The sequence below is a fragment of the Macrosteles quadrilineatus genome, unplaced genomic scaffold, assembly GCF_028750875.1.
Source record: "Macrosteles quadrilineatus isolate MER2022 unplaced genomic scaffold, UCM_ALF_1.0 Scaffold_2__2_contigs__length_208266976, whole genome shotgun sequence".
Taxonomy (NCBI): domain Eukaryota; kingdom Metazoa; phylum Arthropoda; class Insecta; order Hemiptera; family Cicadellidae; genus Macrosteles; species Macrosteles quadrilineatus.
In genome coordinates, this window is record NW_026542595.1 from 66,150,899 (window position 1) to 66,169,088 (window position 18,190).

The following is an 18,190-nucleotide window of genomic DNA, read 5'->3' on the forward strand; positions in this document are numbered from 1 at the left end:
TGGTACAAACGACTTTATCTTTGTCTTCAACAATCGCGGACATTTTTGATAGATCCTTGATAGCAATGTACAAGTATCGTTGGTATCATGAATAAGTATTGACCATTTTGGGGGAGGGGTGCCGGAATGTTGTTAGCTTACACTTACCCAGTGGCGAAGCGACAGTGGAGTAGTCGCTCCAGGGCGGCAAGCACTAGGGTGCGGGGGCGGAGCCAGGCTAGGATTTTTTTCTATGTTGTCAAGGGTGCTAGGGACGGAAGGAAGGTGAGGGGTGGTTTTAACTATTATTGCCACAACAAGCACTGAGTGCTGCGATCTGTCAACACAATTATTATATGAGATTACTGATCAGTCAAATAAGTGAATACTACAGCGATTCGTGAGGTTTATCATGCCGCGAACGCCGGTATCCAAGTTGTTAATTTATTAATATACCACTGTTTCTTTAGAAGGGTTGTTTATTGCTAATAATGAACTATGAATTTGGTAAAAAATATTTCTACAAAGTATGTAGGCGGTGAGGTGGTAAGTTTTTGAACAGGGAGTTGAGTTAAAGCTACTAGGCCCAGCAAGCCCCGATTTAGTTATTACATAATGTCAAAAATCCTGTAAAAGTAGGAAAGGATTTGTTTGTTTTGTAACGCTAGTTTACAGTTATTTTTCAAAACGGACCCCCGCTCAGCCTGGGGGCCAGCTTGGGCCTTCTCTACTCCAGGGCGCTCCTAACCTGGCTACGCCACTGTCGCTTACACTAAGAAAATGTCTAGAACTGGCCCTGGGAAAAAAGTCCCAGGACAGGTAAATATTTAAAAAATAATACAGATACAGCTATAAAACTTGGCACAAAGTTACAAGGCATTAAAATCAATTTAACTCCATTGTTCAGTTTTACACTACCTCCTCAGGGGGACGGCTAACTATGAGTCGGAAGAAAATCTTAAATGTAAGCATAGTTTGATATGCACATAAAATTAAAGGTATTTTTTAGTTAAATACAATGCAGCAAACCCAAACGGACAACCAAGTCAAAAATAGTAGCCGTTCAAAGATTACTTGAATTTTCAATTTTGAATCATTGAACAGCTGCCATTTTGATTCGGTAGTTCTTTTGAGCTCTAATTCGTGGCATTGTGCTCGTATAATAAAGACCTTTCATTTGATGTGTGTAATGTCATCATATGCTTACATTCAAGACTACTAGTGTCCTCCATGGATAGCACATCACTAAATAATGTTTTTAAATCGTTTTTATGCACAATGACTTTGTACTAAGTTTTATAGCTCTGTCTTTATTATTTTTAAAATATTTAACTGTCCCAGGACTTTTTTCCACCCTGTATAGCATTTTATAAAAGTAAAGTATGGAAAATAGGGCAAATAATCCAAGTTTTGTAAAAGTGGGTTTATTATTAGCAGATTAACATAAAAGTTAACAAAATAACAGAATAAAACTATTTATTAAATACAACAACAACTTTTATTAACAGAACTCTGAAGTATAATACTAAAACCAAATAAAAATACCATGCATAATTTTTATCTTAATTTCAGTAGGACAGTTATTTTTTAATATTTTTTAGTTAAAAAAATATCGTTGACTGTAACAATAATATTTCAAGTTATTTATTTTTCATTTTGTTGTGTGAAATGGATTAAATATACAAACAAATTTAATATATGTATATTCAGAAAACAACTTTGAGTAAAAATAATCTTAATATTTAAATAATACTTGATGCAAGTTATTTGAAATTGTATTGTTAGTTACTAACTGTGAATTTCTTCCTATTTGCTGTAAATTTCTTTGTCTACATTATAAACAGCATATTTTCATTTGTACTGAACATGTTATAAGAGACCAGTCTCCGACTGAACCAGCCTTGCCTCACTATCCCAATTGAAATAAGTCTAGCTTGAGCATATTAATTGTCAATGATTGAGATGGGGATGGGGACACCACCTATCTTCGCATTTTTACCCAAATATGAGTGTAGAATGGAGTGTGAGCTCTGTAGCTTTTGTTACCAACTAAGACTGCTGTTTCATTAGTCAGGATCATTGATTTAAAACAATGATCAGGAGCAGCTGGGTCCAGTTTTGAACCATCAAAAGCTACTGAATTTCCTCAGGATCGAACCGGTGACCTTTATAAAGGCTAACAGAAATAGAGAGGCTAGTTTAGCTTGGACTGTTGGTGAATCTGTGTACCACATTGGAATGTGCTTCTTTGAATACAGTAGTATTCTTTCTTCAATTCAGATTGTTAGCTGGGAGTCCTTCAAGTAACACGGTGATTAGTGTTTACAACAATATGACCCTTCCATCAAGTTAAGTTACATGCTATATTTCAAACAACTAGATACGACTATCATTACATTGAGATAGGATAACATATTTTAACTCAAAGATAAATTTAGAATGGAGTCATTTATGTCATAGATTGTATTGTTCATGTCCTTGAATTGAATATACATACTGTAATACCCTAGTTAAGAAACAATGGACATCAGTAATTAAGGTAAATGCACCAGTAGCTGACAGTGCTCCAGAAGCTGACAGTTTGAGTTTCTTTACATTATAATGTGGTCTCTTAAAAATATGTACACATGATTGCATTGTTAGAAGAACATATGTTTATTCTTGATTTGTTTACAAACAAATCAGTGAAATTTAGCCCATACTCGCTGAATGGTGGTGGTTTGAAAGCGACCCTGTCTGTACACATCACATTTAGTCGATTCCCTTAATGAAATTGTTAAGAAGGCAAGTTTGGTTTTTTGTCATTTCGCTAAATTTCTTAAATAGTATTAATGGTTAGGCTAATTATTTTTATCAATTATACCAATGTTGACAATTTCATGATAAAATTGGGGTGTTAGGGGTTTTGGATTTAAAATTATATCAATGTCAGGCTTTGGTACACAAAAGCCATACAAGTTCCACTAGCTGACAGGGGATGTATTTGCTACTTGCACAATATTAAATTGGTTTTACCCATCGAAATTTGCATGCTATTTATAATTTATGTGATCTCAAATTTTTATAAAATGATTTAAATTTTTTAATTAATAAGCCAAATATCTTTAAAAAATGTATATTTTTTAAAATATATATAAAATATATATATTTTTTTTAATTTAAATATTTTTTATTTTAAAATATGAAAAATAAATTTTCTTAATAACGTTTTACATGATTTTATTTATAACTTAATTATTAAGTTAGATTTTATTCGCCTTATAAATTATAAAACCCTTAGGTTTAGCAGCTAGTACATTTATAGTTCCAGTGTCAGCTACTGGGACAACTGACAGTCAGCTACTGGTACAAGCACTTTTTTCACTGTCAGCCACTGGAACACGTACAAAGGTTGAATTAAGTTTAAAAATAATATAAAATATATTTAAAAAACCCTTTTTGTATGACAAATTTGAAAACTACACTAAATTTAGAATTCCATTAAATCCGTAATATCTCTTTAGTTCCTATTTATTCAAAACCACGGATTATTAAGTGCGTATAGTTTCTTATACTGTCAACTACTGGTGCGTTTACCTTATAGTATTGTTAAAATTTTTTAAAGAAAATTCTCACTTCTAGGCAGCCTATGAGTAGTGTTCTAAAGGACCCCTCTTTTATACCTGAAGCCCCCAGAGTAAAGATACTGGTTTGCCCTCCTTGGAAATAAATTTTTCATTTTGCTGTGCCCTTTTATTCTGTGTACTATCAATGGCCAGTGGCATTTTTTTACGTTTTAAAAGGGAACGGTCCAAACCTTGTCTTGTTACTATCTTACGTCAACCTTTTTGTTAGATAAGATCATTAACCCATAGTCCAATGACAAATGGCATCTGGGTCTGGAGACGATCTCGCTTGGAATCAAATCAGCGACCTTCAGAATTGAAGGCAAGCTCTACAACCACTCGGCTACACAGACAATTGTTGTATCCAACTTATCAATTTGAGTAAATATTATTAGGTTATAAATATTTCTGATAAAACAGCTCAACAAAGAAGTTTCAAGAATAAAAATCTTATATTACATCTAGCAAATTACCCGAGCCTTGTACTAGTTTAGTTGGTGAATAACATTATACCTAGAAGAAACATGCAGACTGACTTAAAGTTTTTGTTTTAATGATAAAATATTGTTGTAGTTGGTGGAGTGTTTCTAAGTTATTGCGAGTAAGTGTTATAACTAAACTTTTTTTTTTATAAAGTGCATGAATCATAAATATTAGTTAACTACTACTTCATTTTCATTCTTATCATCTGTGAGTTTATATTATTTACATAGATATAATATCTGCCAGTTTCATGCAGGTACATATCATGTCCAGGACAAATACTAACCACTAAAGTGTAATTCATATACAAAACAAACTAAAATGATTGAAAAACTTCACTTTCTGATAATAATTAGGATACTAAAAAGCCTACTTTATATTTTAACAACATTTTTAAAAGAGAGTTTTACGTGTAATTATTTAGCTCGTTTGAAAAAAAAATATATTTTTTGGTTAGTATGGTCCCAAACTTTTATATTAGAAGGCTCAGTTAACAGGTATTTACTCAGGGGAGGTATAGAAGAGGCTACGATGACAGCTGTGGGCTTCTTATTAGCTGAGGGAACGCCATTACCGTAACAAAACGATCGGTAGCCAATCGGCTTCGGTGGTCTAATGGTTAGCGTGCCGGGCTGATGTACTGCAGGTCCCGGGTTCGAATCCTGCTGATAGCATTTAAATTTTTGTCCAAGATTTTTTTATTATCAGCAAGTTTGGTTGGTTTGGCTAGGTTATTACAGTTAAATTTTATTATTAAGTCATTACAAAATTTTAATTGAGCAAATTCGATCTAGTTTTATTTAATAAACAGAATTATTTTTCCGATTACTAAACTTTTGTTATATTATTTCTTTATCAGCAAGTTTGGTTAGTTCAGTTAGGTTATGATAGTTTAATTTTATAATTAAAAAATAATAAAATTGAATTTGAGACATTTATAATTTTATTTTATGAACAGAACTATTTTTGCGATTAGTAAACCTTCATTTGCTCCCTACTACAGCGCTGTTCACGGAGGAATTTTGAACTAAATGCCTCATTCGTACCTCCCCTAAGTCAGACCCCAGTTAACATGTATTTGATAAAAAATAAATACAGCCAAAATCTAAGTATTCAAAAATTAATTAGAATATGAAAAATAAGTACAAAAACCATTGATTAGTTTGATTTTTCAAGGCGTCCATATCAATTACTTAATCGTTATATTAAGACTTTGTTGAGAACCAGCCTAAGCAAAATACAATTAAAATTTGTGTTAAAAACCAACTTCTTACATTTGAAATATAGGCTATACAAAACCAAGATTTGTGATTAAATAAGCTTCGGGCTGGCATATTTAAAAAATGTTAGTTGTCATTTTTCGTCAAGAATCTGTTAAAACAATAAAACCTTAACACAATCAAAATCATTAGCCTCAAAACCTGAACATAATGTATGCACAATACCCAGTCATCAGATTAAATTAATCACCAAGTAAGGCATCGATGTCTTTCAATAAATCGTCATCCGGGATCTTACGACAAATTTCCTCTTCCATTTCTGAAGTCAGCGGTTTATCGGTAAAATCCATTCCTTCAACTGGTTCGTTTGTTGAACTTACAGTCTGACTTTCCAACAACTTTGGTCGTTTTAACTTAACTCTCGACATGTTTTCTTCGTTACCTCTGACCAAACAACGCTTTAACCGGATGGGCTTGCTCCGAGGTTCATCCGGTTTCTCCTCCCTCCGCGAGGTGGTAGAGTCCGGCTGCAGTTGTCGTTCCTCCTTGGTTTTTCGGATCTCCTCCAGAGACAGAACCTTGAATGGCAAATCTTGTTTCTCTGGAGGTCTTAGCATCTCCGTGTAACTGTAGTACGCCGCAGACTCTTCTTGTATCTTATCCAGCTTTATTTGCTCCAGTGTTTTTACACTTACCGTCGACTTTGTGTTCTTAAAGGGAGTTGGTGGGACACTTTCGTTATCTGACTCTGCAAGAACACAGGCAACTGAGTTAGATTTTAGCAGTTTGGCTTTTGCAAAAATATATAAAATCTTAAAACGTTTATATCGTAACATTGTATACAATTCCGTTTTAGGGGTATTGTATGATCTGGCCTAAAAATGTCAGTAGAAGTGGTTAAAAGTGTAAAATAAACAGAGTAGAAAGTCCTAGGTTTCAAATATTTTTATAATAATATCTTCTTAGTCTAATAGTAGTAATCTTTTTTAATAGTGAAAACACAGAATTTCACATTTTAAATAATGCTTACTATTGCAATAAAACAGTTTTGGAATCGAGAATGTAACAGTGATATAAATATATATATACATATTTTAGTGCATTAAACCATCATTAAAAGGAGCATTCCAAATATCAACTGTGTTCAGGTGAATATCATGTTCACACCCTCATAAACTTTCCACCACCAAATTTTTTGAAAAGCTAAATGTAATTAAGTAATTAAAAATACATAACATTTTAAGTGAATTGCTATAGCTTGTAAATAAAAACTGCACTACCATTAAACTGATTTGCTTTAATTAATCAAAAGGTTAAAACAAATGTTATTCATTTTAATCTTTAATCTAAAATCAAGTTCTTAACACTGATAATAAAAGTTTTTAGCTAATAAAATTATGACAGTATGGAATTTGAAGAATTAAAATTTATTTTTATAAAAATTTTAAGAAAATGATTATCTGTAGTTGAAGTGTGTTCTTGCAGTTCAGAAAAATGAAATCCAACATTGAAATTATTAAGAATTTATTTCGCTCTGGTATAAATAATTATTCTACTTTTCAGGAAATGGCATTAATTTATGACAATAAATATTAAGGCAAGAGAAAGCTTACACTAGGGTAAATTGAGCAGTCAACAATAAAATAACTAAAATAAACTATGTAAAATACAAATAAATATCCCTTAGTTTATTTAACTGACTACTAACTGTTTACAAAAGATTAAATCTAAACTAGAAAAACTTCAAATAAAGAATAACCCAGCTACTATAGTGAAAACAAAAGACATTATTCAATCACATTTGATTTGACTTTGGTTGTTGTAAAAATTTTAAGTGCATTAATTAATTATGTTTAACATATTATCACTGACTATGAATACACAACTACCGCTTGGTAGCCATAGTCAATGATAAAAACTTAGACTAAGGGAAAAATTAATAATGAACAATCCAAATTACTAGATGGTGACTAACAAAGTTAACAATTCCTAGTATATGCCGCCTAATAAGTTTTGATTACTATACTAGGTTTAAAAGTCAATGCACAAAAAAGTTAAAACAATATTAAACCTGCAATTGCACTTAAAACTTGCTACAAAATACATTAGAACTAAGTCAGTTTTAATTTTAATAGATGCTACAGTAATTAATTAATCACCTCATTAACATTACTAATGTAAAATTATAAACTACCTCTACAAAATAGTAGGTTTAAAGAAAACTCTTTCACCAATAATACAAAACAACTTAAAACTAAATCAAATCAACGTTTAGTAATTTATACTCACACATTCAAAATTATGCTTATTGCTAACAGCTTCACAACTGTTTCAAGGACTAAAACATCGTTTGACTTGCAACCCTATATGTATACCACAGTAAAAACTAAGTTCACAAATCACACAACTAATTTAAACTAAAAAAAACATTCTTATAATAAAATATACACGAAAAATATACCCATACACCGCAAAAGAGCCCATATAAAAACTAAAAAATCTTTTCTACCAAACGATCATGAAGCTGAACGTTAGCACAACTAAGTATCACACATCAAAGTAAAGCACAGACATTTTATGTCATTGGAATATTCAATGTCAATATTTATACATCATATAAACTCAAATTAAATATTCATCTGATGCACGAATAACTGTAATGGTAACAAAACAAGATTGTACGAAAAAAAAATGATTTGTTGACTCTTAAGACACATACATTCTTTGTACAAGAAAGAAAAATAAATGAAAAGCTTATCCGAAAAATGGCAACAATATATGATAGCAACAAAGCTTTTCTCGAAGTTTAACTTCCTTGGATCTTTTTTTTTCAAATGGAGAGGAATGCAAGCAGTCCTAGAACAAAAAGGTGGAAATTTAGGAACATTTATTTCGTTGAGAATAAGTTTAGTTTAGTAATCAGCCTTAAACCGTTTAGTAACTTTTTGTAATAAAATTAAAATATTAATATAAACCATAGAAACAATGTATTTTTATCTCTTAAAAATTGTCTTGAATATAGTGATCAAGTTAAAGAAAAATTAGACTCTTATACAGAATGATAAGACAATTTTTTTTATAGAGGTCTACACTCTATTATAATTTGACTTATAAGAAAAACCAGCAATCTCTGATAGCATAACCAAAATAATTCAAGAATGTTTTAAACAAATATAGAACACTGATAATCCTTAGTAAAGAAAATTTAATTGAGAAAGGATGTTATGTTTGGGGAAAAATTTAAAAGTTAACTGAGCATACATACATAATTATTGGAATTTTGGACATGAGCAACTGTGTCTAAGACAAAACATTTAGATTTAGATTATAAAATCTCAGTAGAAATAATAATTTAAAATATGCTATCCAAAGATGTTAACACTCATTGAACTGGTTAAATTGAGGGTTATTAGTTGAATTTACTTGCAAAATTGAGTGTCAAGTCTGGTTTTCTTACTGTACATCATCTAAAGTTACCCATTCAGCATGAGTTTTAGGCCAATTCTACATGAGCATGAAATCCGCAACGGGATTCCCACGTTCGAGGCCACGAGCTTGACAGGGACCATTGCGTTAAAGTGGCGTGTCTACACGAGCGGGATTCATGGCGCGGATGGACGCAAAGTTGGTGTCAACGTCAATTCCGTGTCGGGCGCCCAGCCATTCTACATGCAGCGGTATCACGGTGTGTGGCAGCTCACACCTCAAATACATTGTCCAGTTGATTTTTGGTTCTATACGATGCACTGTGATGTTAGATCATGAATGTAGCATTAAATTTGTTTTCATATGTTATACATTTTGTATTCCTTTCGTCATAAGTATTTTTATTCAAACAACAAAAATAATTGGTCGGCTAGTAAATTCTTAATGTGTTTGACTTTTAGTACATTTAATTTATTAACAAAAATTACAATAGATATTTATTTGTAACTAGCTGTTACCCACAGGCTTCGCCCCGTTTGTCTTCATAAGTATTAATAAATACTTATGCTTATACTTATAACAATGTCATCTGTTTTTTAGCTATGCTATGACTCAAAACTTATATGACAATAAAGAATTAATTATTTATTTATTTAAAACTTTTGATGGGTAAGTTAAGCTGAAATAATCAAAACGGAATACAGAAATACAAAGAAATATTCACACCTGATTTTAATAAGGTAATAAATTGAATGAATAACAAACAAATAAGAACATCTGAGGTATTTTTAACATTAGGTATATGGAACGTTCCCTTTAGAAAGGAATTACGACCTTAACACGTTCGCGGCAGCATGGGAGCGATTGCTCCCATACGGAACCCTAATGCCATCCTGGTGGGTGTGATCGCTCCCAAGCTGCAATGCAGTACGGAATGATTTATTTTTAAGCCAGGATTAGAGCTAGAAACTTGAAACCTTGCACAGCACTGCTCAATAGTATACTGTATTTGGTGAGGTGTAGGTTGGTAGTAAACTTCCCCGTAAAATCCCCGTCTGGCAATTTCAAAAATCTACTTTTTGTCCTGTCTTTTTCCCTCCATTTGGCAATACAATTCCAATGGGACCGGCTATGTTCCAAGCAGTGCTGCCATCTGTCGGTGTTTAGCGAACTACGTCGACTCTCGTTGTAAAGCAGGACATCCTCGCACGTTATTTGCTATTCGTCAGACTGAAATTGGAAAGCCAATCACACGCAGCAATCGGGTTTGTTCGACGCTGAGGGCTGCGCCACACTGGGTATACGCCCACCATTTGACGTGCCGCCGCGAACGTGTTAAAGGGCAATTTATGAAATAATGGATAGTTTTGCGCAAGGTTTCTCGTCATGACCAACATTTAAAGTATATGGTTTATGGCGGTGTGACTTGTTTTCTCAAAAGTGCATGGGTACTTTGGGATTTATGTAAAGTAAATACAAACAATAATCACCATATGACAACCAAAATTTGTTCCTTAAAATGAATATTGCAATTTATTCGTCAAAGATAAGCAACTTTGAATGTATCGAAGTTTAAGTAAGTTATATCTCTAAATGATGTGAATAAACAAAAAAAAAAAAAAAAAAAACAAATTACAATAGCTTAGTCCAAATTAATAGTTGGAGTTGGACAACTACAAAGTGTGAAATTCGCGCTTGTGTAGAATGGGCCTTAAATGACAAAATAACACAATTGAAAATAGTTTCTATCAGACTGTACTTTGCTCAATAAACCTTTTCATAAAATAACAAAAAAAGAGTTAACATGTCAGTGAAATTATCATAGCAAACAATATATTATGACCAACTTAAATTAACGATAGCAGGATAAGAAACACACATACATCTTAAATACAGTACAGTCAAGAAGATAAATTGTACCTAGGCCTATTTAAAGAACACACTTCAAAAACAGGTTTCCAAGAAAATAATTAAGATGACTGGAGAACTTATTCCAGAACATTATTTAAAGATTAACAATATAAAGCCTTTAACACAGTGCACATAAAAAACATTACATTCTTAATAATTTACCAAGTAAGGCAAAGTTCAATAATTGGTTACACCATAGACAATGTACCTCACATATATAGGACCTGCTAAAACATACACTTTTTGGAAAAGACATGTTTACAAGAATAGCATATGAAAGTAGATGGTTTTATTTAAGTTGAGTAAAATTGTATGATAGCTATTTCTACATTATAAACAGCAGTAAAAATCAGTCAGGCCTACTTTTCTACAAACAAGAAGCTTGTGAAATTTTTTACGCAGTTATATTCTTTAGAGTAGATTGTGTTAGTTGTGTTAGTAGGTGTGTTAGTTACATTTTTGTTTTTTTTATTCAGCGATGTTTTAGTTTTATTTTTAATTCATATAATTGTTTGGTCTACTTAAAAGTATGGAATTAACTGACTATTTTATTTTAGTTAAAATAAATTTTTCATTTGTGTGTACAATATTTAAGGAAAATAGATTTAACAATTAATTCATTTCAAAACTGAAAGCCCAAGATGTGTGTAGTTAAGAGTTTTGGTTTAATGCTATGTTTAAAGGACATACCAGAATATTAAAGTTGAATATAACTATATTACTGCCGATGTCTGCAACTACTAACCAATAAAACTGCATGTTTCTGTATAGACAAAAGCCACCTATCAAATAAAATATTATGTGATTTATTAACAACAACAAATTGTAGCTTAATTAATGATAAATTTTTCAAACCAACAAATATATCGACAAGTTGTGTCAGAACAGAGACGTTCTATGTGCGTTTAAATATGATCTGGCATTGGTCTATCCATTGTGAAAAAATATAAGATCCATCCCTGGACCGCCACAACTCACCAAAATGATATAAAGGCAAGACTGAAAATCCTTTGACACCTGATTAAAAATCCACTTCCACATTTCTTAGATGGAAAGTTCAAAATATAAAGGCAATATTGTGAAAATTAAATATCAGGTGTTTTCTAAACATCAATCAAAACTGTTCATATATTTTTTGTAATCTCATTTGTTTATTTACTGTAAATCCCTAACTTTCCCAACTCGGTTTGAGACTGTTGAACTTTTGGAAATTGTCTCTCGTCTAATTAAAAATATGGTTGGACTCCCTCTTTTTGAATACCTGTTTGGTTTGGATTTAGGACGGTTTGCATAGCAAAATGTTTATTAATCCCACATAGTTCATAGCCTTGCAAAAAACTTACATTCCGCTGCTTGGTCCGTAGAGATTTTTATTTTGGTACTGACTGAAGAATCGCTTACATAATCTGTGGTTTCAAGGTTCAGATTTGTTTACATTCTGATAGGGATCTAGTCTGAGGTGTAAAGAGGAGGGGGAGTATACTGTACATTAAACATGAACTATTATTATTTTAGGTTTGATGTACTTTGATGTGAACTATCTATAAAGTTAATCAAATTTGCATTTATTACACAATTATTAGGCATCATAAACTGCACATATAATTTCTAACCAAAGCTAACATATACTAACTATAAGGTTAATTTGTAAACAAGCAATATTTAAGCAGTGGCTACACTTGTCTGATTCAGTCCGGTCCAGGAGCATTCATCCGCATTTGGAGGAAGCTAGCGTAGTGGAATTGACGAGTGTAGCCACTTACTTCCGAAATTCGGGTGAGGATTAGGGTGTTCCGTGAGCGCTCAGCTATTTCCAGAGTCGCATGATTACTTGGTTGAGGAATGGAATCATAAAACGTGTGTGTCCTTCTGAATATCATACAATTGTAACCACCTCTTCTGGCCAGACCGGACCAAATCGGTTAAGTGTAACCCCAGCTATAGATAACTCTGATACCGGACATCAAATAAACGACAATAATACTATGGAGTAGAAGAGACAATATTTTGATACTACATGCATTAAGGGGCCAGATTTTTCCCATCACCACTTACTGATTCCAATTCCAAACATCAACACAAAAATATCTTTAGTGAGTCCAAACAAAAATTTATGATCCACAAGCAAATACCAGAGCTATTTGCATAAAAAATCATCAATGTGGATGGTTTAACAATTTTAAATGATTTTCTATTCTTACAACTACGGGATTACGATGAGACTTTAACACGATTCACTTCAAACAGTTATTTGTTGCCATGCATTTGAAAATGCATATTGTTTTAGTTTGGCCTTTTTTAAATAGATAGTTGTTTTTACATTTGCATTAAAGACAGCATAATTAAGTAGGGTAGCATAAGCACTCCAAAATGTTATTATTAAAAAAACAATAGTGTAAGTTAAGTAACAAAACTGATGAAGATCAAAAACTCTGTATATGTTTATATTTATAATATAGCTCATCATTAAAACTGTTCAGGATTTATAATTAAACTTAAAAGGATTTTAATTGGGCAAATTCCTCTATAAGAAAGAAGCAAGTACCTTAGGTGGCCCAGCAAGACCTAGACCTGGGACGATTTACTTTTCCATTTTAGAGGTCAACCAATGTTGATAAATGATTATATGTGTGTGTATGTTCGTAAATGTGATAACTCTAGTAATTTTGATCAGATTTTGATGAAATTTGACATGAACGTCTAGGGCTGGATGCACTTGAATGAGTTTGCTAACCAGCAGGTCATAGAACAAGGTGATAAACAATAAGGTGGGGTATAAACATTTTTCAAATTTTTACCCAACAAAACATAAAAATACCTATTTTTATTAAAACTAGGGATGGACGGGTCCCGAAATTTCGGGAATTTTTCGGGAAAAAAATATTCCCGATTATCGGGACGGGATTACATTTGACTCGGGAATTTTTCGGGACGGGATTTGGTCCGATCGTCGGCGATTTTTCCGCTTCGCGAGTGCCGATAACGCCGTTATTGCAGGCGACAGGTCCGCGAACGCAGGAGACGAAGTCATGTCGACGATTACGCCGTGACCGCGGAGTCCTACCGACGTCCACGCCGTGACCGCGAGTCATACCGACGATCGCGCCGTGACCGCGGAGTCCTACCGACGATCGCGCCGTGACCGCGGAGTCCTACCGACGATCGCGCCGTGACCGCGGAGTCCTACCGACGATCGTGCCGTGACCGCGAGTCCTACCGACGATCGCGCCGTGACCGCGGAGTCATGCCGACGATCGAGCCGTGATCGCGAGTCATACCGACGATAGCGCCGTGACCGTGGAGTCATACCGACGATCGCGCCGTGACCGCGAGTCATACCGACGATCGCGTCGTGACCGCGAGTCATGACGACGATCGCGCCGTGACCGTGGAGTCATACCGACGATAACCCCGTGACCGCGGAGTCATACCGACGATCGCGCCGTGACCGCGTGTCATACCGACGATCGTGCCGTGACCGCGAGTCATGACGACGATCGCGCCGTGACCGTGGAGTCATACCGACGATAACCCCGTGACCGCGAAGTCATACCGACGATCGTGTCGTGACCGCGAGTCATGACGACGATCGCGCCGTGACCGCGAGTCATGACGACGATCTCGCCGTGACCGCGAGTCATGCTGACGATCGCGCCGTGACCGTGAGTCATACAGACGATCACCCCGTGACCCGCGAGTCACAAGTTTCTATAGGTTACCCAATTTTTTGGTTTTTATAGATCAGTGCCACAAATGGTAAAAATTGATTTCGTATGTCTCTTTTGGTAACTGCAATACAGTACTTTCTTTTTATGCACAGAAAAAAATCCCGTCCCGTCCCGTCCCGAAAATCGGGAAGGAAATAAAAATCCCGTCCCGTCCCGTCCCGAACTAAAAATTCAATCCCGTCCATCCCTAATTAAAACCATTGTGTAGAGCCAAAAACAAATAATTTTGTATATTGAAGCGTTGTAGTAGGATTATAGGTTAATGCGAAAATTCTGAAAATGGTACATTTGAAATTCCAATGTTATTTGTATGGATGATAAGTAAACTGTTGTAGTTTGCTTGTTCATAGATATATTATATTAATCATTTCAATAATTTGGCAACTGTTTTTTGTTTCACACTATACAATAAAATGATTAGCCTATACCAAAAACTCTTTTTTCCTCTAGCAGCAAACTGTACTAATTAAATCTAATGTTATTTAAATAGGGAATAAATCTGATAAGTTTTGGGGAATGTTTAAGTAAAAATTAATCAGACAAATGGAAATTCGCTTAGTTTACAGTTTTCCTCTGGCGGGGGTATTCAATGATTATTTTGTGCAGTTACTAAACTAAATTATGCATATGATAAAGATCTGTTTAAAACGTCATTTTAAATTGGGAGTCTATGACAAATAAAACAGTTTACAAGTATTTAGCACTTATTTTCTAACAAAATCTTGTACATGAGTTAGTAGGTAACCTACTTGTAATAAGAGGTGTGGTTTGACTGATTAAAAATGTAAATTACATTAAGAACAGATTAACACAGATGGCAATGCTAGTACTCTTTTTTGAAACTTCAAATATTAGCTTTGGTATTATTTGTTATTGTCAAAGTATATTAAAAACATAAAATTGTGGTTAACTAGTACACAACATACAAGTATATTTACCTTTTTGTTTAAATAAGTTGGAAATTGACCATGAACTTAAGTGAAAAGTTAATGTAAAAAATTTAACAGAAGGTTCCATAATTTCATGTCAAAATTTATTATTTTGTTTTTATTATTACAAAGTTCAAAATCAGATTACAATGCTTCCTAATCAAACACAATTAGTAACAACAAATCAAATGAAACATTAATCTTCAAACAAAAGTATTTGTAGATGTTATTTTTACAATGCAGCATAAAATTTCAATGCCTAGTGTATATTTGCAAGTAAAATATTTTACACATGTAGTTGAACAACCTTTAAGGTTGAGTTGTTTTATTATTAGTGAAGCAGGAACTTATCGGACTGACTTCAGATGTATTGGTTAAATACACAACCTTAACCTCCCGATGCTAATGGTCTGTTCTCAACAGCCTACATCTCATCGTCTTGAGAGTACGAGGACGTGTCAAAAAACAGAGATAGGCAACGAAAGTCATCACTTACTAAGACAAAATAAAATAAAGCCTACGAATTACGACTCGTACGAAAAACTAAGGGCTTTATTAGCTAAAAACAAACATTGCATTAATAAGTGATGAAAACCTTCGTTATTATAATGCCTGTGCAGAAGAGCTCAGAACTCTATTCCACGGTGCAGTCCATCAGTAGAGGCGCATACCTTCCTCAAAGCTGACGACGACAGGATCCACTACCGACGGGTTCCCATAGTTCGACTCGCTTCCTTGACTCGGTCGTTTTGTTGCACTGATTGCTGCTGGTTCTGATTTCACTTCACTTTGACCTGTTGTAAAACAGAAAATTTAAATTTTTGTAAGGTGTGAAAAAGAACATATTTGTACATCAAAATGTGAATCTAAATGAGACATTTTGAATAAAAGTTCGGTAGCTGAGTGGTTAGAGTGCTCACCCGACAGTGAACAAATTGTGACAAATTGAACAAAGAAAAGTGAGTACCTAGCTTTTTAATCATCGGTAACTGGGTCCAGCTATGACCGTGATCACTGGGCTTATAACAGCTTATCTCAGTCAATGATAAAGGCACTTGAATCATGTTATTCTATCCTTCATTCATATTTAGCCTAAAATATGTACATAAGTAGTATTACGACCTCAAAATTAATGAAAATGAAATAACAACTGAACTAATATACTGTCTTGAATGACAGCCAGCTTTTAAAACTGAACTCGATAAAATAAAATAATTTGCAGGCCTATATTTTTTTAATTTTTTTTTTTTTTTTTTAACTTAAAAAAAGAGGTTGGCGGCCTCTTTTAACCTTGCATTTGCCATTTGCCCGTCCACATAGACTACAGATCTGTGCGTGGAACGTATCCAGCAAAGCAAGGAGTGAGCCGGTACAGTACAAAGGTGAACTGTACTGATAAAAGTTAGTGGCAGTGACCAGGATCCGAACCCACGACACTACTGCCTTGGGCCCGAAGTCCGCGACGCTACCGACTGAGCCACCGACTCACCAAAGCCACCGACTCACCAAAGCCACCGACTCACCAATGCCATTTCAGGAGGCATTGGCAAAATCCAATTGACTGTAAACAGTACCGTACCTACCTACACATTGTTCAATACATTCAAGGTCTAGTTGCACAGTAAAAAAATAAAACTTAATCTATATCTATAAAAGAGGAACTATGTATGTATGTATGTATATATATGTATGTACCTTATGGACTCCAAAACCGCTTGACAGATTGTATAATGAAACTTTCAGGCATTATTAAGCATTATTCAAGGATGGTTTGTATGAAGTTTGGAGCAGATCCGACAAAAGGGGTCCGACCCAGAGGGTTTTAAGGGGTCCAATGTCAGGCTTTTGGAACTACAATGTTTACAAATAAATCTATATAAATAAAATTAGAGTTTTGTCTGTACATTGCTCAGAATTGTATATTTTTAGGTTATTTTTACGTTTTATACATTAAAGAAGCAGAAACGAGTCTTATCTCTATTTCTGTCTATCTCTGTCTGTCTGTCTGTCTGTCTGTCTGTCTGTCTGTAACACTCAAGATGGCATTTTACGCAATCTTCTCCGTGAAAACGAGAGTACCTATCAAGATCCAAGTCATTTTAATGTATTCACTGGATTGGCAAGAGTGTGTTTCTATTCACCGTGTGATGCAATCGCTGGACCATACATCCAATAGGGCCATAGCCCTTTCTCTTGGGTACGTAAGCCTACCTACTTATTAATAACAACCTTTTCGACGACGATCCTTATACTTAAGAAATAAAATTAAAAAATGTCCAAAAACCCAACATTGTGTGATTTTTGTCACATTTCCTTCTAATGTTAATAGATATACTAATCATTGTTAAGAGAATACGTAATCTATGAAATAACAAGAAGTTGTTTGGATAAGGTTGTTTTTATTTTCAAACTGACACCGATAAGTTTACATTAAAAGTTATAACTTTTTACGAGAAAATCCAAAACCAAGAGATCAATAACCTGGGGACTAGATTAATGCATTTAATTGGTCGGATGTACTATAGTTCTTAACTGTAAAAGTTGGTTTTTGGTACTGGTTCTTTTCCTTAGAACAGTTGGTATAGCTGCAAGAATCATTTTTACGTACCAACACATCACTGTAATTTACAAATTAGTTATCGTCGGTGTTGCACCTTATTTATTAGAGCCGTATTCAATTTAATTGATGTCTTAAGTGTATAAGTTTTGCTTTTTCTGCCTGGATTCCAAAATCTTAGCTTACCCAGTATGCTAAGAAAATGATAACCCATTTGAGTAAAACATTTGTAGAGCAAACCATCATGAATTGTTTACGCCTTTACGTTGTTTATGTATCAATAGTTCGTGGCCTATTTTGGTAATTTTTATTCTGAGTTACCAATCTAAATCGTCTATGTACTTTCATATAG

At 34.0% G+C, this 18,190-nt stretch overlaps 1 protein-coding gene across 3 annotated transcripts in view; it reads right to left on the minus strand.

Annotated features, from left to right (window-relative positions):
* Nucleotides 1-1,529: 1,529 nt before the first annotated feature.
* Nucleotides 1,530-18,190, minus strand: part of LOC128987419 (zinc finger CCCH domain-containing protein 11A-like) — a 53,413-nt gene continuing 36,752 nt past the window's right edge. For 2 of the 3 annotated variants that reach the window (XM_054408253.1, XM_054408254.1), the window contains exons 4-5: nucleotides 15,953-16,075; nucleotides 1,530-6,035 (exon numbers count right to left, since the gene is read on the minus strand). In XM_054408253.1, coding sequence (XP_054264228.1) covers nucleotides 5,530-6,035; nucleotides 15,953-16,075 — 629 coding nt within the window. In that variant the 3' untranslated portion in view covers nucleotides 1,530-5,529. The remainder of the gene's footprint in view (nucleotides 6,036-15,952; nucleotides 16,076-18,190) is intronic. The other variant, XR_008490238.1, reaches the window with a different exon arrangement.